The 25,135-nt window shown below is 51.6% G+C and overlaps 1 protein-coding gene across 1 annotated transcript in view; it reads left to right on the top strand.

Annotated features, from left to right (window-relative positions):
• The window catches only part of PLXNA2 (plexin A2), a 137,342-nt gene extending 112,770 nt beyond the window's left edge, over nt 1-24,572 (top strand). The window contains exons 22-33 of the mRNA XM_058819577.1: nt 75-343; nt 4,697-4,763; nt 5,305-5,451; nt 6,281-6,440; nt 6,660-6,763; nt 10,879-10,978; nt 12,968-13,158; nt 14,263-14,432; nt 16,201-16,413; nt 17,143-17,293; nt 18,236-19,788; nt 21,027-24,572. Of these exons, the coding sequence (XP_058675560.1) occupies nt 75-343; nt 4,697-4,763; nt 5,305-5,451; nt 6,281-6,440; nt 6,660-6,763; nt 10,879-10,978; nt 12,968-13,158; nt 14,263-14,432; nt 16,201-16,413; nt 17,143-17,293; nt 18,236-18,331 (1,668 nt within the window). The 3' untranslated portion in view covers nt 18,332-19,788; nt 21,027-24,572. The remainder of the gene's footprint in view (nt 1-74; nt 344-4,696; nt 4,764-5,304; nt 5,452-6,280; nt 6,441-6,659; nt 6,764-10,878; nt 10,979-12,967; nt 13,159-14,262; nt 14,433-16,200; nt 16,414-17,142; nt 17,294-18,235; nt 19,789-21,026) is intronic.
• The last annotated feature ends 563 nt before the right edge of the window (nt 24,573-25,135 follow it).

The raw sequence follows: 25,135 nt of genomic DNA, 5'->3' as shown, positions 1-25,135 counted from the left end.
CGGTGCTGGCAGCGCTGCCCCGCTGTCCCTTGTCCCCTCACATTGCATCTGACGGCCACCATCTCCTCCTGCAGGTGCAGGGGAACGGGCAGCAGAGCGTGGAGAAGGCCCTGAAGCTCTTTGCCCAGCTGATCAACAACAAGGTGTTCCTGCTGACCTTCATCCGCACGCTGGAGCTGCAGCGCAGCTTCTCCATGCGCGACCGCGGCAACGTGGCCTCGCTGATCATGACGGGGCTGCAGGGCAAGCTGGAATACGCCACCGACGTGCTCAAGCAGCTGCTCTCCGACCTCATCGAGAAGAACCTGGAGAACAAGAACCACCCCAAGCTGCTCCTGCGCAGGTGAGGCCGGGCACGGGCAGGGGAGGGGTCCTGGGGGTGGCTGGTGGGGATTTCATGGGGAGTTCAGTCATGGAAAGGGCTGGGAGGGGCTGCCCAGGGAGGTGCTGCAGTGTCTGGAGGGGCTGCAGGTGGGGATTGGGCACAGGTTGGGTTTGATGATCTCAGGGGTCTTTTCCGACCTGGATAATTCCGGGATTCTGTGATCTGAGGGCTCTGGAGGAACTGGTCTTGTTGAAAGGTGGGGATTGGACATAGGTTGGGTTTGATGATCTCAGAGGTCTTTTCTGACCTGAATAATTCCAGGATTCTGTGATCTGAGGGCTCTACAGCGTGTTGGAAGGGAGTTGCTGCTCTCCATCCATTCCCTCACCTGGGTCCAGGATGGGGGCTTGGCCCTGCTCTGGGCATTCACAGGTGGCTGGACAGGGTCCCAGACCAGATCCTCTGGTTCTATTTGCATTTTTGTGCCAGATTTATGTGCCACACCTAGGCCAGGAGCTCAGCATGGATTGAGAAACTCACCAAGGCAGAGCTGGGAAGTGCCAGCAAGAAAACAGGGGGAAAATGTGCATTAATGTGGGGCTAAACAGTGGGCACAAGGAAAAGGCTCCCCCTGTTCTCCCCATCCTTGGGGGTCCTGCAGAGCCTGGCCTTGGCCAGTGCTGCCCCCGGGCTGTGCTGGGGCTCTGCTGGCATCACACTGGAGGAGAGGGGAGGATTTCACAGCTCCAGGAAAATTTCAGGAGTCCCTGCAGCCACAATGAATATACTTGACAGGAAATTGCTTTAAATCTGGCTGTGTTTGCGGAGGCAATAACTCATCTTGGCAAAGGAAGCCGCCTTAATTTCCCCCGTGGTTTGACGAGTCACTGGGAAGGCGTCTTCTGCCTCAGCCATCAATAATGACTTTTCCTGGCGCTCCAAAAAACACAGGCATGGTGATAAGAGCTGTGCCCCCTCCTCCCTGCACAGCCAGCAAGGAGTCAGGGCCGGGGGCTGTCTGTGCTTTGGGCTGTCTGTCCTGCACCAGCATTTACCCATTAAACAGGAATCATACAATTGGGCATCTTCCACCAATCTGGGCAATTTCAGCCAGTTTTTCACCATCCTTATAAAAATCCCTGCTTTATATCTAGTCCGAATCTACTCCCTTTCAGTTTAAAAGCTTTATTCCTTGTCCTGATGCTCCAGGTCCTGTTAAACCTTGGCCTGCAGACCTGTCCCAACCCTGTGCCCAGCCCAGCCTGGAGCTCCTTGCTCTGACTTGATAAGGAGTGATCAGCCATGAAGTGAAACACTATTTTTCAGAATGTTTTGAGCTCTCTGGTGGCAGCAGTTGATAACTGACACTCAGTTCTTTCCCTCTTTTCTTCCTGGCTTTCCCCTCTCTCTTTCTTCCACGACTGCCCCTCGCGGGAGGCAGCAAGAAAGTTGACGTTAAATCAAACAGCTGCTCTGCTTGCTGGCAACAGCAGTTTGGAGACCTACATAGAGCAGGGAAAATTAATAAAACACATATTTATTTTTTAGGTTCTCCCAGCTCGTTTTGTTTAGGTTTGTTTTCTTGCCGGAGCAGCCAAGGCTGGGCGCTCTTGTCAGGCTCCTTTGGAAAATCATCTCTGGATCCTTCTGTGGTCAGCATGAGGAGGGTTGGCTCCAAGTCTAGGGATTCTCTTCTGCCCTGGCAATCTCCAGGAGTTTATTTTTTATTTTTTGGAGTGGATTTTTAAAAGCTCCAGATTTTAAAAATCCAGAGGCTGGTGATGGCACAGAGCAATGCTTGTAGGGGCAGCTCAAAAGCTGGCAGCAGATTTTGGGGGCTCAGAAGATTTGGGGGCTCAGCAAAGCCCTCCATGTGAAGGAGAAAGGCCAAGCCCTGGGCTGTGAGGCAGTTTCCCATTTGCAAGGCAGAGGAGAGTAGGGATGCTCCATGCAGGAATTCCCAGCACCAAGGAGGGAGAGAGCTGCCCCTTTCCACCAACACAGGGCATGAACCCAGCACTGACTCCATTGCTGGCTGTGCTCAGGACTGTGGCACTGCAAATATCCCATCCCCATCTCCATCTCCCTCTCCATCTCCATCTCCCTCTCCATCTCCATCTCCATCTCCATCCCATCCTATAAATCCCATCCCATCCCACCCCATCCCATCCCATCCCATCCCATCCCATCCCATCCCATCCCATCCCATCCCATCCCATCCCATCCCATTCCCCACATCAATATTCCCCACCTTCTCTGTCCCTCCACTTTTCAGTGCTTTTTCAGAGCTGGTGTCATGAGCAGCCCACAGGGACAGGACACAGCAGCTTCACGGGGAGGGCTAATTGGGAGACTTGCTAGTTCTTCATTTAATATTCTATTAACAAAGTAGTTTATTAAATTAATATTCCCCCCGAAGCCCTGAATGTGTTATTTTCTGAGTTTTTCACCTCGTCTGTGGCTTGTGTCACTGCCTCTCCATTTTCTAGGGCTGTTCAAAAGGGTGCTGGTGCTTCTTCTCTTTAATTGGGTGCCTGAAATATTTCAAACAGGAGAACGATGTGAGTGTCAATTTGTAGGATGAATTTTTAGGCAGTTAATCAATTCAGCCTTAAATTCTTCGGGGATCTGCAGACATTTTCACGAATTCCTGACAGATGTTGCCATCCTAGGAGATGATGGATGATGTTACCCCAGGTCTGTTGGCCGACTGGTGTCAGTTTTTGTTTGTTGAAATCTCTGGCTCCTGTTTATTTTTGATGTGCCTGGCTTTGGAATCAAGCCCTGTGCTTCTTTGGTGTGTGCTTGTAATTCCAAGCACTTGGAAAATGCTGTGGGGAGTCAGAGCAAGAGGCAGCCCCTCATTTAAGGGGAAGAACAGGGAAAATGGGGCTGGAGTGAGATGTGACCCTCTCCAGGTTAAGGAGGAGGTGACCTGGTTCATGGTGAGGGCAGTCCCCAAAGGAAAGGGAATTGCATTCATCCTTCCTTGCTTGCTGGAATTTGGATCAGATCCAGGTGTCCATGAGTGGAAGGCTGAGCCAGGCAAAGCCATGGTCACAGCTGGCCAGGGTTGTGGTCACAGCTGGCCAGGGTCATGGTCACAGCAGCTTTCCCCGGCACAAGGCTGGGGCTCCAATTTGAGACACCCCACGACCACCAGAGCCATCCCATCCCATCCCACCCCATCCCATGGATCCCATCCCATCCCATCCCATCCCATCCCATCCCATCCCATCCCATCCCATCCCATCATCCCATCCCATTATCCCATCCATTATCCCATCCCATCCCATCCCACCCCATCCCATGGATCCCATCCCATCCCATCCCATCCCATCCCATCCTATCATCCCATCCCATCCCATCCCATTATCCCATCCATTATCCCATCCCATCCCATCCCATCCCATTATCCCATCCCATCCCATCCCATCCCATCCCATCCCAGGAGAAGCGGCTGTGGAGCTTTAAGCAAACCCTCGGGGCCCCGCAGAGGCAGAGTTAAAGCTGCCATTAGGAGCCATTGTATTTAAATTAGAGATAATCTCGGGCACAATGCGGGGAGAGGACACTGGGTGGGACCGGGGAGAAAGCTGCAATTTCCCTGCCATTGTCACTCGGCTGTCCCTGATTGCCGGGAGCTGCCGCAAATCCCAGTGATTTACTGAGCCAGGCTGTAATTTGCGCCACGTGCGGGGGGCTGAGTGTCACCAGGCTGGCTGTCACCAGCCCCGGCAGGCTGGGATGGGCTGCAGGGACAGGGACAGGGACGGGGACGGGGATGGGGATGGGGACAGGGACGGGGATGGGGATGGGGACAGGGATGGGGATGGGGACAGGGACAGGGACAGGGACGGGGATGGGGATGGGGATGGGGATGGGGATGGGGACAGGGACAGGGACGGGGATGGGGACAGAGATGGGGACAGGGACGGGGATGGGGATGGGGACAGGGACAGGGACAGGGACGGGGATGGGGATGGAGATGGGGACAGGGACAGGGACAGGGACAGGGACAGGGACAGGGACAGGGACGGGGATGGGGATGGGGACAGGGACGGGGATGGGGATGGGGATGGGGATGGGGATGGGGATGGGGATGGGGACAGGGACGGGGATGGGGATGGGGATGGGGATGGGGACAGGGACAGGGATGGGGATGGGGACAGGGACAGGGACAGGGACGGGGATGGGGACAGAGATGGGGACAAGGATGGGGACAGAGATGGGGACAGGGACAGGGACAGGGACAGGGATGGGGACAGGGATGGGGACAGAGATGGGGACAGGGACAGGGACAGCGCTGTCGCTGCCCTGGGTGCAGTTTTGGGTGCTCCATGTGTGATATTTGCCCTCCTGCCTCCCCAGGACCGAGTCGGTGGCTGAGAAGATGCTGACCAACTGGTTTGCCTTCCTGCTCCACAGGTTCCTCAAGGTAAGGAGAGGTGGAGCAGAGCCCTGCTCTGCTGTCTCACCCTCCAGACACCCCAGCAGGGTGAAACTCTTCCATCAGGCTCCAATATATGGAGCAGCAAGGAGGGAGAGGTGGAAATTTGCTCCATGCTCACCACCTTCCCAAGCCTCAGGCGTCCTGGAGTAATTCCCACTAAAGGAGGTTCTGTTACACCTCTTTGGTACTTGAGGGGGATTCTCACGTCTTCGTGCCTCGGCTTCCATGGTTTTAACTTCATTTGTGGCTTTGGAAGCCCCACTGAATTTGCTCCAGGGGAGTGAACGGTGAGATGGAGATCTCAAATAGCATTTTTTTACAGCCATATAGGTTCAGGAGGGATTTCCCCTGCCAAAGACAGCACAGCCATGGAGCAGTGGAGCTCAGGCGGAGCTCTCCAGGAGCTGCTGGGCTGCATGTGTGCTCAGGGCTGGGCCAGTGGGGCTGAGCCTGTGCCGGGGGGAACCCTGGCACAGGAGCAGAGGCAGCTTCACCCTGGTGAGCCCTGTGTCCCCCTGTGGTGCAGGAATGTGCTGGGGAGCCCCTGTTCATGCTCTACTGTGCCATCAAGCAGCAGATGGAGAAGGGCCCCATCGATGCCATCACGGGGGAGGCGCGCTACTCCCTGAGCGAGGACAAGCTCATCCGGCAGCAGATCGAGTACAAGACCCTGGTGAGTGACAAACCCGAGCTGGGCTGGCCCTGCAGCAGCATCAGGGCCCTGCCTGGGCTGTGAGTGCTGCTGTGCAAGAAGGACCCATGTCCCAGCCGGGTATGGCCCCAGTTCACAGGTGTGTTAGGAAAATTATTCCACAAACATCAGAGGTTTATGTCCAAGAAGGAGACAGAGGAGTCCCTTTTTGCTATATTAGAATTAAGGGAGAGGCCATGGGGCATTCCCCTGGGGTCTCTCAGATTTTTGGAGGACACAGCCTCCTTTTTATCCCAATTTCCCACCACATTTCCCTTCTCTCTTTCCCCATTTCTGAGGTGCTTGAGAGGTTCAGACTTCCTGATACACCCAATACCAGAGATTCCCCTCTAATGTACAACCCTCCCTTTTAATTTTTAATTCTTATGGAATTTAGGGGTTTTTCTTCCCCATTGTTTCTTTCATCTTTCAATGTCTGATTTCATTTATGAGCAAACCTAAAGTTTATTTGTAAAACCAAATATCTTTTCCCATTTATCAATCAGTGGAATCCTTCCCATTGTTTCTTTTAACTCTGCTGGTTTGATCCACCAGCAGACCCAGAGCTGGTTTGTAAAGACAAATCCACTATTCCTTTCAAGTGTGAGGGAATTTTATCTCCCTGTGCTCTGGGCAGTGCTCTCCTGCAGCCAGTGAAAATGGACATCCAGGGCTCCTCTCTCAGCAATAATTGTGTAAATATTATAGATGCAATAGCAGGGATGCATTTAGGGCTGCGGTGGGGTGTTTTATGGGAAGAGGCTGCTGTGATATCTCTCCTCCAGAGCATGGTGTGGTTCTCCTCCTGCAGATCCTGAACTGTGTGAACCCAGACAACGAGAACAGCCCAGAGATCCCTGTCAAGGTGCTGAACTGCGACACCATCACCCAGGTCAAGGAGAAGATCCTGGATGCTGTGTACAAAAACGTGCCCTACTCCCAGAGACCCAGAGCTGTGGACATGGACCTGGGTAGGGGCTGCCCTGCCCAGAGGGGCTGCGGGTGATCAGAGGGGCTGGGGGCGATCAGAGGGGCTGGGGGTGACCAGAGGGGCTGGGGGTGACCAGAGGGGCTGGGGGTGATCCCTGGGGTGATCCCTGGGGCTGGGGGTGATCCCTGGAGGTGATCAGAGGGCTGGGGGTGATCCCTGTGGGGTTGGCACCCCCCAACCGTGGCTCTCCCATCCCCAGAGTGGCGGCAGGGCCGCATTGCCCGCGTGGTGCTGCAGGATGAGGACATCACCACCAAGATCGAGGGCGACTGGAAGCGCCTGAACACCCTGGTGCACTACCAGGTGAGGGAGCAGCCCCCCTGACAGCCCCAGCAGGGAGAAGAGCAGCAGGAACCCGATCCCAGTGTCTGTGTGCCCGGGCAGACAGGGAGGGCACGTCTGCGTGACAAACCAGAAGGGTTCCGCGTGCTTCAGCATTAGGGGGGAAAGCAGCCTTGACACGGAGCTCGAGGGAAGCAGCAGAGTTGAAACTTGGCTGAATTAAACCCGCCAGCCGTGGGAGGGAGGCAGAGGGAGCAGTGCAGGGGCTGAGCTGGGGATGAGGGGGCTCAGGGCTTTGTCTGGGGTCTGGGACAGCCTGGAGTGCAGAAGGAGGGACACAAAGTCATAGGGAAGTGGAGACAGACAGTGAAATGCTCACACAGGGTGGGTGAGAAGGGCTAAGAAATTCTTGTCATCTTTATCTTCTGGATAGGGCAGAGTCTGTTGGAAAGGGCTCCTCAAGTGTGAAAGATGGGAGAGAGGGAGCTGGGGAAGGTTTAGTTAGAGGGAATTAATGAAAAAGATGGGAAGAGAGGCAAGGAGGGGGCTGAGGAAGGTTTGGCTGCAGGGAATCAAAGGCTTTCCCTCCCAGCCTGCCTGCAGCACAGGATAAGTGCATTAATTGGGACTGTAACCTACTCCTGTCCGTCACCACCTCCCCAGAAGTGTTTAGTGTTTAATCTGGCATCTCTCCCTGTTTATCCAGCATCTCCAGTCCATCAGCCTGACTCACGCTGGGGGACTTGAATGGGAGCCAGTATTGACAGGAGCCCTGCAATCAGGGAGCCAGGCAGCAGAGTGCCATCAATATGCACCGTGCATGTTAAAAAGCACCTCCAGGGTCAACTTTTCCAAGCAGCCCCCAGGATTTAAACACAGTTTACCGTGAAATGTCACAGGAGTTGTGCAGATTAATTCCATTGTTCCTAAAAATCTGTTTTACCTGACAGTTGCAAGGGATTAACCAACATGCAGGGAAGCAGCGAGACTTTATTATGCCTTGATCTTTAAAAGTCATCGTGAGGAAGTCACAAGTGAAAGCTGTGCTTGTCTGATGTGTGCTGGATGCTGGGGGAGGGAACACTTTTGTTCCAGAGCCTGTGGGAAAACCTGAGCCAAAAGCTTCTCCTTAAAATAAACAAAATCCTCGCAGCGCTCGGGATGCTGCAGCTCTTGCTGCCATTTGAGTGTCAGGTTTGCTCTGGAAGAAAGGAGGAGTTGGCAGCCAGACATCCAGCCAGGTAGGGACACGAGCCCCAGCTCTGCTCAGCCTGGCTGAGCTGTCTCAGGCATTAAAGAGAAGCCAAATTCTTTTCACTGCAGCAGCAGAAATCCTGTCAAGGCGAGCCTTTTGCCAAAACCTAACATATATATATATATATATATATATATATATATATATATATTTTTTTTTTTTTTTTTTTTTTTTTTTTTTTTTTTTTTTAATTCATACCAGTTTGGGATTTTTTTCTGTTGGAGTAGAAGTTTTTATTAGGTATCAAAAATACAGATGTTCCAGGACTGCACAGTAAAACAGATACCTGGGTGATACCCAGCTTTGGGAGGGTGTAAAATCACTGGAGTTCCACGAGCTCTCACTGTTTAACAGGAGTGTGACACATGAGCCAGGTGTGGTTCAAGCCATTAAAATAAACGTGGATTTCCAGAAGAGCAGTAAAGATGATTTCTGGATTTCTAGGAAAGAAGTGAAAGCTGCTTTGCAAAGCCCTGCCCATTTTTTACTCAGAGCTGTTTTGTCTTTATCCTGCTCTGAAGGCAGGGAGATCCCTGGGTTTGCAGGTGGTGCTGGGGGATGCTCAGCCCAGGTTCCAGGTGTGTCCCTGGGACAGGTGCTGCACCTGCAGGACCCTCCTGGTGCTCAATTCCTGCTCCTGAGTCCCAGGATCCATTCCCTACAGCTCCAGGGCTCCAAAGCACCCTCCTCCTCCTCCGTGTGCCCCGAGGATGGTTATTTATTTCATCCCAAGGGTTTCCCCTCCACACCTGGATGCTGGATTTTGTTGCTTTTGTTTTCTACATTAGAATCACAAAAATACAATAGCTGATCAAATGCATTTTTCATGGGAAGCCTTCACATTCAAAACCCAAATTGGAATTAAAGAGAAATGTTCACCTTTCTAATAGTTTTGAACCACTTTATGAAATTATAGAGAGAACTATGCACCTCCCACTTATTTCTTCATTTATAAAAATAGATGTGTAGCTTAAATAAGTGTAATTCTTTGTTAAACTCTCCAGAGCTGTTACACATGGCAGGGAATTGCATTACATTTGCGTCGTATCCTTTTGGTTTCACGGCTATTAAACTCCATGGGAGAGTCCTGCCCCGTGTGGTTTTACTCGGGAAAAATGAAACCCTGAATTTCATGTGGGATGATTTACAGTGGCTCACGCAGGGTTAACTCAGAGGCAGCAGAGCATGAATACCTGTCAGCCCCTGCCAGTCTGGAGAGGCCAGGAGACCAGGAAGCTGCTTTAAATGAAAAATTAGGAGGAGAAAGGGGAGGTTTGGGTGGAAAACGAGGCTTAGGAGGTGAGAGTGGTGCGGATGCAGAGCTGGAATCATCATTGCGCCCTCACTGCCCCTTGCAGTCACAGCTCCATGCCCTGGGCTCCCTCCTCCCTTCCCAGCCTTCCTTTTCCCTGTCTTTAAGGTGCTTTGTGCCCCGTGTCTCCAGCTTGTAGAATAATCAGAATATTTATAAAGGTGTGGAGCAGCCAGGCAGCCCGGAGCGCGTCCCAGGGGCGCTGTGGGAGCGAACGGACGCGTGCTGCACCTGAGGCTGCTCTGCAGCTGCTGGGGCTGAGCTGACAGCAGCCGTTCCACCCCAGATTTACTGACTGAGAGGGCCCTTTCTGTGTGTGTGTGTGTGTGGAATTTTTAGTGCCTCTCTCCCAGTTAAGCACAGCCCTGGTGGAAATGGATCCGGCCCGGGAGCACCTCGGGTTTCTCCCTGGTGAGATGGAGCTGAAGTGGCAGCTAATAACAGCCTGAGAAAATAATATCAGCACTGATCACTCCTTCCAGTGGCCTAATAAATTGGATGAAGTGAGGCAGGAGCAGCGAAGGAAATTATGGAGGTGTTTGGAGTGTTTTGCTTAGGAAAATCTCACTTTTGTGCCGTGAAACACAAGTAACTATTATTTCCACTATCACCAGCAATAATAAGAACTCAGATTTCCATGAAACCTTTCATCTGGATGGAGCCCAAAGCCTTGGAGGCAGCACAGGTCGTTGTGTGCAGCTCCCCTTGGTGCTGCAGAGAGGGTACAGAGCCCTGGAGCTGCTGGGGGAGCAGAAACCTCCATTCACGGGGTCAGTGCTGAGTCCATCACAAAACTCCTGGCAGATAATGCAGAGTTTAGCCCAAAAAGCAATTACTGCAGCAGGAAGAGGCATTTCTTTTGTGCTGAGCCTCTTAAAAGTGTCTGCTGGGCCCTGGCAAGGCGTGGTGACTCTGTGCTCCCTCACTGTGCTGCACCACAGGTCACAAGTTCAAAATTAAAAGCTCCTCAGGCCCATTCCCTGGAAACCTGCAGCTCCTTAATTAAGGGGAATAAGTTAGAAAACTTCCAGTGACTACCAGATTTATAGGGAGGATAAAATTAAACATGGCTACTAAAATCTGCTGTAACAAAACCTTGTTAGTGCTAATGTTCATTTATAGTTTGACTTCCCAGTGTTTAATTCCTTCTCTGGAGCAGTAAAGGGATAACAATTAAATACCCTGAAAGATGGCTTTATGACTTGCTCCACTGTAAATCAAACTTTTAAAGTTCGTAAAAATTGCTAAAATAAAAAATGGTTTAATAGGAATGTTTTATGGCCCATAACGTTATTACAGCCCTTTTATTCCCTCTGCATTGTTACTTTAATTGGATCACAACAATTCTTGAGATTCTCATTTTTATTGGGTAAGGCATAACCTTAAATCAGAACGACCAAAAGCATCTTCACCGCATCTTTTGATTTATCCCTCATTTCCTCCAGCCTCCTGCTGTACCCTGGCCCAGCTCAGGGCTCCGGGAGCGCGTCCTGGTTTGCCTTTGCCAGGATTTGCTGGGTCACAGGGTGGGCAGGGAACCGCCCTGACTGGTCCTGTTTGCCTCCCCAGGTGTCAGACCGCTCCGTGGTGGCTCTGGTGCCCAAGCAAACCTCCTCCTACAACATCCCTGCCTCTGCCAGCATCTCCCGCACCTCCATCAGCAGATACGGTGAGAAACGGGGTGGGAGGGACACACACTGGGGTGTAGGTGGGGAAAAAGCAGCAAGAAACCACCCAAAACAAGTGTAAATCCAAACAGAAAAAACGTCCCTGGCTGCAGGTTTGGATTGCAAAGGCTTTTCCAGCTGTGAGAACAGCAAAAGGAGCAGGAGAGGTGAGAGGAGGGAAAAGGAAATGCCAAGAACAGGAGCAGCCTTTGGGAAATGGGGTTTGGGAAAGGTCCAGGGACTCAGAGGGGATGGGTGATGCAGGAGAGGATCTTTGAGCCCCTGAGCAGCAGCACAGATAAACCTGATTTATCTGATCCTCCCCAAGTGCAGGATCCTGAGCTCGGAGCTAATGGGTCACAAATGGGGAAGGGCAATCTTAGCGCAGAGTGCAGGGATGTGCACACCTGGGAATTCCTAATTTGCATAATAGAAGGGCTCAGCACATTCCAGAGGGTCCCTGAAGATGCCGCAGCCTGAGAAAATGAGCCTGCAAGGTGCCAGGTGCACACTTGGAACACTAAATCCACAATAATTGTAATAATAGACTTCCATAAAAGGCAGCAGTGGCAAAATCTCCCGAGTGCTGATCTTTCATTATCGTTCATTTCACAGAGTGTTTTACCAGCAAAAAGTCTCCTGACAAACCCATCTCCTCCTCTTGTTTATAGCTCCCAAAATAATGTTGGTTTTTAGCTCGAGTGAGTGTTTTGAGGAATCAAAACCAGGGGAGTCTTGAGGTAAAAACCTGGAGAAAAGGCATTTCTCCCTGCCAGGCCCACACATCCCACAGTGCAGGTGAAGGAAAAACCAAGGCTGGGTCTCACAGCCTGAGCCCTCAGTGCTCATTGATCTCTGTCAGCTGGAAAAGCTTTTGCAAAGCACCAATACGAGCCATCATTGCTCATGTTAAGATTAATATTTCTAATTGTGCCGGCAGAATTTAAATTAGATACTTATTTACTTCCCCTGTCATATATCAGTACAGAGAAATGTTTAAAAATAGAATTACTGCATGCTTCCTGAGCTGTCCCCCTGTCTGTCTCCTTAATTATATCAGTTGGAGCACTCATTTATCTAAGCCTTAATCAGGGATGAAAATCCAGCTACTTTGGTAATGACTTGAGTATTTCCCTCAGCTGATTTACGATCGATCCCCGCACTCCTGACGAGGAGGGGGAGCAGTGAATTGAAGGCTAAACTTGAGAAAATGCACAAGATTCCCAGAGAACAAAGAAATGTTCTTTTAGGAGGAAGAACTCAGCAGGGCACATTTGGGCTCCTCAGCCTTGTGTCTCATCCTGGAGATGCTGGGCATGCAGGGAGGGACATTCTTTGGGAAGGGAAATATATCAATCAATGTGCCACATGCCCCCATGGTTTCTGAGCAATTCAGGGAAAGTTCCCTGGTGCCCTTTGATCTCCCTTTTCCTGCAGGGACAGGCCAGGGATGGCTCAGGGGGCAGGACTGGCCTCAGGCTCTGCTGTTGATGCTCAGCTTAAGTCCTCACTGCTCTCCTGAAAGCCTCAAGGACAAGCTCAGCAGCTTCTCCTGCCCTTTGTGCTGGCTGTGCTGGGCAGCTCCTCATTATTTACAAAATCCTGAAATTGGAGCTCTGCTTCTGCAGGAGTCGGTGCCCGGGGTCGTGTGTGTGAGCTGTGACTCAGGGAGGATTTTTGTGTGGATCTGTATGAGGAGGAAAGGATGTGAATGGGGGATGAAAGGCCATATATGGGAGGGAAAAAAAGCTCAATTCTGAGGTTTTTTGTTGAACGGAGACCACCACAGATTTTTGCCAAACACCAAATTCTGGCAGCGCAGAACGAGAACGCGCGTGCAACAAAACCGCGGCGGTTTTCCATTTCATTTCCCCACCAAAAAAAAAAAACCCCAGCGCCAACAATTCAGGTGTTGCCATCCCTGTTGAGGGCACTGAGGAGGTGCAGAAGGGTTTTGCTGTGAGCGTGACCAGCCTCTCTCCCCGGCTCAGACTCCACGTTCCGCTACACGGGCAGCCCCGACAGCCTCCGCTCGCGCGCGCCCATGATCACGCCCGACCTGGAGAGCGGCGTCAAGGTCTGGCACCTGGTCAAGAACCACGACCACGGCGACCAGAAGGAAGGGGACAGGGGCAGCAAGATGGTGTCTGAGATCTACCTGACCAGGCTGCTGGCCACAAAGGTAACTGGGCTGGATCCACCCGGGGAATGCACGGTGAGGGGTCCTGGTGAGGCTCAGCTCCCACCTGGCTGGGTTCTCCTGGGATTGGGAAACTCCTGGAGCAGCAACAGAAGCACAGCCCAGATTTCCTCACACTCAAGGCAATTGCTGCAATTCTCCAGGTTTTTTTTTTGCACAGTGTTAGAAGTGTCCACCAATTCACAAATTGGTGAATGAAGCAGTGCCTGGAAATATTTACCCACTCCCTCAACCAGACATGATTTTCCTGCCTTTCTCCTTGTGCTCATTGGTGTGGATAACACAGCTGTGCTCTGGAAAGCAAAAAAATAAATATTTCAGGTTAGAAATAAAGAGTAAATGAGTGAGTAGCTGCAGGCTGGAGCTTTTTGAAAGACCCTGACCTTGGTTATTCCCATGGGATCTGTGGTGGCACTTTTTGGGGCTGGTAACATTTGGTGTCCCTTCCTGCCACCACTGCTTGGCCAGGGAGTGCCTGTCCCTCCCCTCACCCCCTGGATTGCTGCTTCTGTCACCAAAACTGCAGGAAAAACAGAAACTTCCAACAGCATCTTTTCAATATCAGAGAATTAGTTAATACTTTATTCTGGCCAGGTAGTGCAATAGAAATTATTTCATCCACACGTGCCTGGCTTGTGCAGTGAAAATCATTCCATCACACATGGGTTTTACCCCATTTTTCACATATTTATACATAAAACCTCCAAGGAAATTCACATTCACTGCTTCTAAATCCCACAGTTCTCAGAACTTGATCTCCTATTGGTTATTGATCCTTTCAGTGCTAATTTGGTCCTCGTGCTTTGGTTCTCTTATCAATCATTTCCAAGACCAGGTGTCTCTGACCACACCGGGGGTGATGTTTGTCAATGTTCATTTATCCCCTCTGTATCTTCTGGCTCTGGGAATCTCCTTTTTGTTGACTGAAGCCCACAAGCCAGAAATTCTGAAACCCTCAGTGAAACAGAGCCTTTCCAAGAGAAAACCTCAATTACCCCCGTCCTGCGCAGAGGCGAACAAACCCCTAAATAAAATTACATTACAAAAACAAGCTAGAATCTGTCTGATCTGCCCTCCTGCCACCAGGGCACGCTGCAGAAGTTCGTGGATGACCTGTTTGAGACGCTGTTCAGCACGGTGCACCGGGGCAGTGCCCTGCCCCTGGCCATCAAGTACATGTTTGACTTCCTGGACGAGCAGGCGGACAAGCACGGCATCCACGACACCGACGTCCGGCACACCTGGAAGAGCAACTGGTAACAGGGGAAAGGGGGCAAATCTGGGGGATTCTGGGCAAAAAATGGTGTGGGGGATGGTTTTGGGATGGGCTAGGAATGGCCAAGCCCCAAAGCAGGACACAAAGCTCATGGGGTGAGAGCCTTGGTGGGCTGCCAGTGCTCACAGGATGCTAAAATCCTGAAATATTCTGATTTAGAAGGGGAGGGCAATAGCCTGGCTGTCTCTCTGGGTGTTCTGTGATTCTGGGCAAAAAAAGATGTAGGGAATCATTTTGAGAAGGGCTGGGAATGGTCAAGTCCCAAAGCAGAACACAAAGCTCACGGGGTGGGAGCCTTGGTGGGCTGCCAGTGTTCACAGGATGCTAAAATCCTGAAATATTCTGATTCAGAAGGTAAGGGAGATAGCCTGGCTATCTTCTATACCCAGGGTGGGAGATGGACACTGCCCTCAGGCTGTAGATCTGCACATCTGGACTTTGGAAAGAGTGGAAATCAAGGTTCCAGTGCCTGCCCTATGCTGCCTGCACAGCCCTGCTGTGCCACAAATGCCAGCACTGGCTTGGAAGGGGAGCTCAGCCAGTGGCTGCACCTTCCCCATCACTTTGGGAAGCACCTGGAGCATTTGGGCATCAGCAGGAGGTGGCACAGGGAGAAGGAGCCAGCTCTGCATGCCCCAGGCATGGGCTGCAGCCAGGTCCAGCCTCTCCAAGCAGTGGGAGCTCCCACATCTCTGCCTCTGCTGCTATTTTAGGATTAAAACCTCTGTGGGTTGGAAATTTACCTCTGCAAGAAAGGAATAAAAAAGCACAACAAATGGTTGTTCCCTGAAGACCTTGCATTTTCCCCCGAGTCCCTCGTGGTTTAAAAGGCCCCTAATCATCATGGCTGCAAAAACTGCTTCCCTGCTAAGGCAGTGGGAAGCTCAAAACTATTAACTTTAAAAGCCTTAGAAGGAGTTATTGGGATAAAAACTGTAGAACCACAAGAAATTACGAGAGAAAAAGAAAGCAATGACCACCAGAGTTTGGTCTGCCAGAGCCAACAGGCTCCACCAGGCCTGGACCTTCCTTCTCTCCATCTCAGCTGAGCTGCAGCATTTCCAGAAAGGGAATTTTTGTGAGGATGTGGGAGAAGGCTGCCCCTGGACCAGGTCCAAGCAAATGGAAGTTTGGAAGAGGGAGCTGGGATGTTTGGGGCTGGGGCTGAGCTGCTCTCCTGCAGCACTGCAAGAGTTAAGGCTGCAGCCTTCAGCGAGCTGGAGAGACAGAGAGAGCTGCGACTTGAAAGGTAATAGAAAGCAGCAGCTGCTTTTTTGATCCTGCTATACAGCCAGAGAAAAAAAGGAATAATAATTCCCCTTTGATTGCAAAGGCCCCGGGATCTGGGGACAAATCCTGTGGTTCCTGCTGCCAGCTCGTGGGTCCTGGAGAGCGGCTGGGCAGAGCTGATCAGTGCCAGGGCTCACCCCACACTGACCCTGCTCTGGGGAGCTCCTCCTGATGGGCTCCTCCTGCAGATGCTCCCCGAGTACCCCTAAACTGCCCAGCCCTGCCCTGCCCTGCCCTTCACCTCCTCCACTGCTCCATGTGGGATTTGAGCTGGAGCAGCTCCTGGGCATGGCAGGATCCACAAGCAGCAACTAGTGCTTGATGGCCTCGGCCCAGCTCCTGTTTAAATTCTTCTCTTATTGTCCCCACCACTGGCGTTCTGCCTGGGAGCACCATCCACAGCACGAGCCTTTTCCTTTTGTCTTTCGTTTCATTCCAATTCTCCCTTTGCCTCCCAGCCTCCCCCTGCGCTTCTGGGTGAACGTGATCAAAAACCCCCAGTTCGTGTTCGACATCCACAAGGGCAGCATCACGGACGCCTGCCTGTCCGTGGTGGCTCAGACCTTCATGGATTCCTGCTCCACCTCGGAGCACCGCCTGGGCAAGGACTCCCCCTCCAACAAGCTGCTGTACGCCAAGGACATCCCCAGCTACAAGAGCTGGGTGGAGAGGTGAGGGCAGCGCGTGGGGCTGGGGGTGCTCTGAAACCCCATGGATCTCAGGGCAGAACATCCTGTGGGCGCAGGGTGCTCTGAAACCCCATGGATCTCAGGGCAGAGCATCCCGAGTGGAAGGGAAGCACAAGTGTGCCCGTGTTCACAGGGATCCGAGGATGAGGGAAGAGACGAGGATCTGACTCCATGGTTCAGAAGGCTTGATTTATTATTTTATGATATATATTACATTAAAACGATACTAAAAGAATAGAAGAAAGGTTTCATCAGAAGGCTTGCTAAGAATGGAAAAGAAAGAATAATAACAAAGGCTTGTGGCTCAGACTCTGTCTGAATCAACTCACTGTGGTTGGCCATTAATTAGAAACAGCCACACGAGGCCAATCACAGATGCACCTGTTGCATTCCACAGCAGCAAATAATCATTGTTTACATTTTGTTCCTGAGGCCTCTCAGCTTCTCAGGAGGAAAGATCCTAAGGAAAGGATTTTCATAAAAGATGTCTGTGACACACAAGGACCAGCAGTGATGCTGCAGGGTGGTTCTCAGCCCCACCAAGCACCGCTGCTCCTGTTTTCAGCTCATTACAGCCCAAAATCCCGTTTTGCTGGATGCAAACACAAAACAAAAATATGTTCTTATCCCTGCAGAGCTTGGCTTAAATCCCAGGGGGAACAGGGGCATTTGGGACGTTCCCGTTTCTCATTTTCCCCCTCATTTCTGCAGGTATTATGCCGACATTGCCAAGCTCCCGGCCATCAGTGACCAGGACATGAACGCCTACCTCGCCGAGCAGTCGCGCCTGCACGCCGTGGAGTTCAACATGCTGAGCGCCCTCAACGAGATCTACTCCTACGTCAGCAAGTACAGCGAGGAGGTGGGTGTGGGCAGCAGCGTCCCCTGGGCCGTGGTGGTGTCCCCTGGGGCAATGGTGTGCTCCAGGCAGCATGTCCCCTGGGCCGTGGTGTCCCCAGGGTGACAGGGCCCCATGGCAGGTGTGTGGGAGAGCAGAAGCAGTGCTGGGCTGTGTAGGGATCCCTCTGCTGCCTCCCAGAGCTCCTTGCCCTCCCTTCCCTGGATTCAGCCCGGCTGTAGCTGGCGCCGCTCCTGCCCCGCTGTTCTCTTCACGCACAGAGGGGTTTGGGATTGGCCACACTTGTAGCATCCTCCCCAGGAGGATTGAGAGCTGAAATATTGTGGGAGCACCTGGATACCTCAGCTCTGGCATGCGCCCACTGATGTGGAAAATATTCATGACCCATCAAAGCTCCCCAGAAACCTCAGTGTCCTTTGGGAGCAGCACGGTCCAAATCCCCGTTGTAGTGGCACAGGCTCCTGTTTGCAAAGGTTTCCTGGCAGCCTGAGCTCCTTTAATGAATGCATCACTTGAAACCAAGTTCTCGCCATCTGTTCCACCCCTTCATTTCTCTGCAAGAAGAACCGATTTTGTAATTATGTCCGTGAAACGGAAGGGTTTTGTCATTGAACTGCATGTAGCCATTTGTGATACAACGCCACGGCTATTTTCCCATTAGGCTTGAAAAATCTCATCGCTTTCCTGCTAAACGAGACAAGAAACGTGGACTCCAAGGCACCAGAAATGTGGAGTCCAAGGCACCAGAGTAGTTTTTGTTGGGTGGGTATGGAGGGGTCCAACAAACCAAGGACAGCCAAGATGCTTTGCTATTTATTGGGATTTCACAGCTCCTCACATGGAGTTGCTCACACTCACTGCCCACCCACCTCTCCCACCCCCTCTCTCACGCTGATTTCTCTCTCTGATTCATTTTTTTCCCCTTTTTCCCGTTCTCTCCCCCAGCTCATCGGAGCTCTGGAGCAGGACGAGCAGGCTCGGAGGCAGCGCTTGGCTTACAAAGTAGAGCAACTCATTGGGGCCATGTCCTTCGAGAGCTGAGGAAAGGTCACGGGCAGCAAAGGGCAGAGCATCGCACGGACTCTCGGGAATTCAGAGGGAGAACAAGCAAGAAAAGCACTGGACACACCCCCCCAAGGCTCTTCTGGAGAGAGCAGGGCCTGGCTCAAGGACTGGCTGTGTTCAAAAATCATACAGGATCCAGTTTGGAAGGGCAGGAAGGGAAGATGAAGCATCTCCATCACAGTCCAAGCAAGGTGGATCATTTTTTCGAGTGTACGCGCAAAGAAGGAACCTGGAAAGTCTGGATGTCTCCACGACTGCTGCTTTGCATGAAAGTTGTTTAATGTATATTGGAAAATAAAACTTTATTTAAAGGGGTTTTTAAAAAAAAAAAAAAAAAAAAACAAAACAAAGGAAGAAAAAGAAAAAAAAAATAGAGCAAAAACCACAGAGGCCATAGAGATAATCCTGGCAAGGAGGATCAGCTCTGAATCCTGTCCCTGAGAGCCTTCCAAGGACACGGCTCAGGCATTCTGCAAACGGACTGTCACACAATTGGAACATCTGGAAAACCAAAATGTCTTCGTTTGGGATTCTTACAACACATAGGAGCACAAGTTTGCACCACACCTTTTTACACAAGCAAAATAGCAGTTTTGCCCGAAAATAGTCCAGTGGCTGAGTAACTTAGAGGCACTAGAAGGAACTTTACCTGAATTGCAAAACCACCACATCATCTGACCTGTGTTGAAATCCAGCTTTATCCATATATTTATATGGTGTCAATGCATCTATTTTTTTTTTTTAATCCCATTTACTGTTGAATGAGGAAAGATCTGAATTTCATTGCTTTTCCCTTTTCCACCTGCATCTGGCTGATCCAGCAGTGTCCAGCAAGGCCACGGTGATCCAGCAGTGTCCAGCAGTGTCCAGCAAGGCCATGGTGATCCAGCAATGTCCAGCAGTGTCCAGCAAGGCCATGGTGATCCAGCAGTGTCCAACTTGGCCATGGTTATCCAACAGTGACCAACACTGATCCGTTCAGTGTCCACTGCTGGTTCCTGCAGGTGCCACGTGAGCCAAGGCAGAGCTGGGCTGACACCTCCAGGTCGGTTTTGGGGGTCTCCAGCAGCCAGCTCTGATTTCTCACTGCAACACCCCCCAAACCCTGATGTTTATGGTGACAATACTTGAAGAGCCTGGATGCTGGGAGAGCAGATTTTGTTGATTTTCTGCTGGACGTGCAGTCCTTGAGCACAGGCTCCCTTTGGGTGTCTGTCTCCTCCAGCGTTTGCCGCCTCACCCAGGGCCAGGACTTGCATTTCCACTGGGAAAGGGAGAGAAATCTCTGCTCCAGGCAAGAGCAAACCTTAACCAGCACCCCCGGGCCAGCCAGCTCTGCTGTCGTGTCTCTGTGTCGGCGTCTTGTTGTTCTCCTCAGTTCCTTGCTGGCCCCCACGGCACATGCTCCTGCGGCCAGGGACAGGCAAATGTTTGTGAGTGTTATTTCTTTCAAAGACACCAAAGCTTATGTGTGTCCCTTTGTGGAGTGCCAGGAGGGGAAGGAGTGCTGTAAATATTTCTCTCTGTAGTAAATATTGATGCGTGTGCAGGATGCAGTGGGGAGGGCAGGGAGAGGAGGCCTGATGGAAATACAAGAGTTGGCTGCAGGAGCTTGGCAATGGCAGCAAAATAATCCCTGGTGTCTGCCCAGGCAGTGTCACACTGACTGGGATCTTCGTTTGCAGCCAGTGTGTGTTGAAGGAAAATCCATTTCCAACTCCATCCCCCTCCTGCAGCATTCCTGCCTGGAGGAGCCCAGCTGGCCCTCTGTGTCCTGCAGTCCAGCACCAGGGGAGGGGAGAAGCACGTAGAGAAATACTCAGGAAACTTGGTTTAATTACCATTCAGTAAAAGCCATGCCAAGTCCACTTTCTTTTGGTAATCCACTTCTGTGAGTCTCTCTGAAAAGCAGAAAATACTGATGATAATAATCAACCTTGTGCAATAAGTTCTTGACATTTACAGCAGCCTGAGCGCTGGATTTACTGAGACAGGGGGAGAGTGGCAGAAACAGAGACTGAAAGGCAGAGCAGTGTTTGTGCTGCCTGTTATCCGAGAGTTCCCTTCCCGGGGATCCCGCTCCATGGTGAATCTCATTTCTGAGGCAAAAAATGTGCAAAAGTCCTACTAAAAGTCAGGCACTGCAGAGCCCAGGAATGTCATTGGGGCAGTCCCCAGCCTGGCCTGCTCTTTGCTGCAGGTACCCAGGGCATGGCACAGGGCCAGGCTTTGGAGTCCTGCAGGCTTTTTGCTGGTTCTGCTCCTGCTGTTCACAGTGATCCATCACACAGCTTAGCCGAGGGATTGCCACGTCTGTCCTAGCTGTGGTTGTTGGTTTGGGTTCTCCAAGTTCTCGTGGTACTCTGAAACCCAAAGAGAGCACTCCAAAAAACTCCCGAAGGACTTCCAAACGCTTCCAAATACCAGTCTGGGGAGTTTCCTCTGCAGGACTCACAAAATAGGAGTACAGCCCAAAGCAAAGGCCTGGCTGTGCATCACCTGGGCCTGCTGACAGTGTCCCTGCCCCACAGCCCTCATGGTGCTCCTCTCTGCATCTCTTGTGTAGCTTTTCATCCTCCTGCTTTCCTCCTCCTGCTCCCTCCCCTCTGGCCAGGAGCACCCCCCCAAGCCAAGGCTTTGTCATTCCCCCTCCCCTGTATTTTCTCAGCAGAAATGGAGGTCCCCCCACACCCCCTGGATTCTCTGGGAGGACATTAAGGAGACAAGGGGACAACTGAGTTAATCTTCTGTGCTGTGGGACGATTTGAGCAGAGAGAAGGAAAAAGGGGAAGCAGCAGGAGCACTTTGCAAACCAGTAAGCTCTTACACTTCTGACTGAATCCCAAAGGAAACAGCAAAAATTCCTCTTCCATCACCTGGAAAACCTTTGGGAGCATGGCAGAGGGAACAGCTCAGTCCTGGCTGGAGGGGTGGCCTAGAAATACATTGCCAAGAATCTTCTCGTGGTGGTTGACATTAATTATGGATCTTTACAGGCAATTATATGGATTGAAGCAACATATCCCCCTGAGGCAGAGCGCTGGGAATCTCTTGCCCTGTTTGCATCCAACATTTCCATTCCTCCTTCGGGAGGAGGAAGCTTCAGATCTCAGAAATGGCATTTTCTTCGCACCGGCAGCAAACTGGACTCGAGGGTTGGTCAGGAGGGGGCACTTGCCTTAGATGAAACGATTTCACGTCCCTCTCATTGCCCCCCTCCTCCTGCAAGGCTGCCCAGAGTTTGGAGTCTCCAGCTCGCTGCGTTTCAGGTATTCCAACATCAAAGTGGGAGACGTCACTTGCCGGGATCTCTCTGCCTGGTGTCACCGCTTGAATAATTCCCTTTCATCTTCTGCTCACGAGCTATCAAAGCACCCACTCCGAGGGGGAGCGAGGTGCTAATCAAACGCTTCTCCACCTTGAAAGCCTTTATCAAACCCCACACAGCAGAGGGGAGCTCGCAGGCACGGCTGGCCCTGCCTGAGCCCCGCCAGCCAACAAAGCTCAGAGGGTGTGGGCAGCGAGGGGTCCACGCTTTGCCATAAAGGATGGGTTTGAAGGGAGGCAGGAGGGGTCAGCACGGCTGGAAACCCTGGGAAATCCAGCATGGATATCCCTGGAAACCCTGTGTGCAGCAGTGAGGACCCACCCTGTGAAATCCAGAACCCTGGAAATCCTGGATACCCTGTGTGCAGCAGTGAGGACCCACCCTGTGAAATCCAGAACCCTGGAAATCCTGGATACCCTGTGTGCAGCAGTGGGGACCCACCCTGTGAAATCCAGCATGGATACCCTGTGTGCAGCAGTGAGGACCCAGCACTGAGGAACAAAACTGCTGCCACAGCCTGGCTGCATCCCAGCAGCATCCCAGGTGTGGAATTTCAGGTTTTTCCCTGAAGGACGGACGTGGGGACAGCGGTGCCTCCCCAGGGCTGGGGCTGTGACACGCTGGGGACAATGAGTGCAGTGCCAACCTTCATCACAGCAGTGCCTTCCACACTCTGTCTTAAAATCCTGGTGGCCCATCCCCACGTCAGTGTTCCCTGCTACCTTCCACTGGACTCCACAAAAATATGTCCCAATGTAGGAAACAGTTTGGGTGGGCACGTGGAGGGCAAAGGCGAGAGGGTTTCAGGCTCTGGGGTTGCATTCTGCTCGCTGCTGGCTCCGAGCTCCTTGTGGGGATCTTGGTGTTTAAATCTGTGTGGGAAAAGGGTCAGAGCATCCCCTCCTGCAGTGGGAACAGCCTCCAAACAAGGTCTCATTCCCAGAGGTCCCCAGGAGCCAGCAGGGATGGGGAAGGCCAGGCTGGCACAGGGCAGAGCAGCTCCCAGCACGGCCCCTGTGCTGCTCCAGAGCCTCCAGCCCCTTCCCTGGCAGCAGCCCAGCCACGTTCTGCTGTCACTGGCTGCTCTCCATGCAGCTTCCTGTGCTGTCAGAGCTCACCTGTCACAGGGACTCAGCTCCCCAAACTAAATGAAACTAAAAGAGACTGACTTGAATAAGCTGGGCCATCAGGGAGAGCTCACGAGTGACTGTGCCCTGGAGAGAAGAGAAAATGTTCTGAGGAGGGGAAATAACTGACATCAAAGATGCATTAAAATGCCACAGAGCTTCAGCCATCCTATTCCAGATCCACATTTGTACCAGGAATTGCAAGGCAAGAGTGCAGGATCTGTGACATTGTGCAGAGTTGTGTGTGAGGAGGAGCTCAGAGCACAGCCCTGTCCTTGGTGCAAACACCCAGCCTGGACCCAAAACCAGAGGCCAGCAGATCAGAGGCTGAGGGCAAAGCTCTGGGACCAGCTCTGAGGCCACCTGCACGGGCAGGATGGTTTGGTTTTATTGATGAGAAATTCAGTGGGGAAACAATCAGAGTAAGACATGTGTGCACTGCAAAGGGGCTGGTGGGGAACCGCTGAGCTGAGCAACCCCAAATGTGCAGTTTCAGTGCACTGTGGTCAGGTTAGTTTGGCAGGGGGAGAGGATGGGAGGTTTTGGCTGTCTGGAAGGCTTTGTGAAAGCTCCTTCACCCTGAAAAGCCCCAGATGTGGGTGCTGGTCCTGTTCTGGGCAGGCAGTGGAACGGAGCAATGGAATGGAGCGGCCAGAGCCCCAGCTGTGGGTGTGCCTGGTGCCTTCCTGGCTCCTGGAAGAAAACCGGGGCTCTGTGGTGTGTGCCCTGCACCCCAGGGTGCTCTCTGGGGTGCTGGGGTCAGAGAAGGGGAGGTGGAAGGGCGGGGCAGTGCGGGATGGCCGAGCCCCCCTGCTCCCTGCTGGAAATGCCACTCTGTCCCTGCAGGGTGTCTGAGGTGGCACCAGCGGTGTTGTGGCCGTGCTGTGAGCATGGCAGTGTCTCTGTGCTTGTTCTTTCAGATCCCCCTTTGTCCCTGTGTTTCCCATCCCTCTCCTTCCTTTGTAACCGTGGAACAAAACCCTGAAGAAATTCCCTTTCTGCAGCATTGAGGAACACGCCCCAAGGGCCCGCAAGGTCCATCCACTTGCACGGACAATATCCCAAATATCCCAAACCCCCTGGGCCTCCCAGGGCTGCCAAATCAAACACCAGATCTCCTGGATGGCCTTTCCTTTGGGATTTTTAATACCTCTCTTTCGAATAAGCTTGGAAGTTTATGCAACAGCTTCTCCTCCCGAGGACTGGGCACACAAAGGGGCACGAGGAGCCCTGGGGAGGGGAGAAAGCTGATTTGGCCACGATATTCATGGCTTCAGAAGGTGCAGCAGAAATGTCCTTCTCTTGCTGCTGAGTTCTGGTGTTGATGGCACCGTGGAGAAGCAGCAGGGGCAAGGGAATGTACAGGTACTAAAACTTCTGGAGTGCCCCCAAAAAACGTCACAGAATGTAGAGGTATATCAGCTGTGGAACAGATTCTGATATTTCTTCTTCCCCTTCTCCTTACGGAGCAGCCCCCAGCAGTTTTAGGGGATTTGTGTGTTGGCAGGAACAAGGAATTGAATTTGTATCTGTGCCCATTCCACCGTGTCCTTCTCTGGCTCCTCCCTTCCCCGTTATACTTGACACACTGGAGTTCTGTATTATATTTTTTTTTAAGATGATTGTCTGTTTTTTGTTGTTTTTACAAGTGTTGTGGAAAAAAAAATGTAAGAAAGTTTAAGTATTTAAAAATGTTCCAAGGAAATAAAAGGGGGTTTTGTTATTATTCTAATATATTATTGTGTACCTATTGTAAATATGAAACACTCCTATTTTGCAAGCCAAGGACTCACTTTGTACTGTTGTTATATATAAATAAAGTTTACTGGTTAAAAAAACCCTCCTTGAGTAGCTCCTTGTTTTCAAGTATGTGGCATTAATTGTGTGAGGAATATTTATTTACTGAATCCCAGCAGCAAGAAATGGGTGAATGGAAATTCCAGAGTGGTTTGGGTTGGAAGGGACCTTAAAGCCCATCCAGTGCTATTTAATCCAGTGGGAATCCCAGACTGGTTTGGGTTTGAGGGGCCTTAAAGCCCATCCAGTCCCATTTATTCCAGTGGGAATTCTAGACTGGTTTGGGTTGGAAGGGACCTTAAAGCCCATCCAGCTCCAGGCAGGAGCAGCATGAAATTCCATTTATTTCCCCTCCTGAAGCAGGAGCATCAAACCCTGTTTGTAAATAAAAGACCTGGGTGAGTTCTTTGTGTTTTCCCCTCACTGAAACGCTCAGTCCTTGAGGTGAAACACTTTTGCTTCCATTTCATAAATTCAAGCCAAGATCTCAGCAAATGCTGAGAGGCATCTGCTGAGCAGCAGAACCGG

The sequence above is a fragment of the Ammospiza caudacuta genome, chromosome 24, assembly GCF_027887145.1.
Source record: "Ammospiza caudacuta isolate bAmmCau1 chromosome 24, bAmmCau1.pri, whole genome shotgun sequence".
NCBI classification, from domain to species: Eukaryota; Metazoa; Chordata; class Aves; order Passeriformes; family Passerellidae; genus Ammospiza; species Ammospiza caudacuta.
The sequence above is the reverse complement of the archived record's forward strand: the minus strand, read 5'-3'. Positions and strand labels throughout refer to the sequence as shown.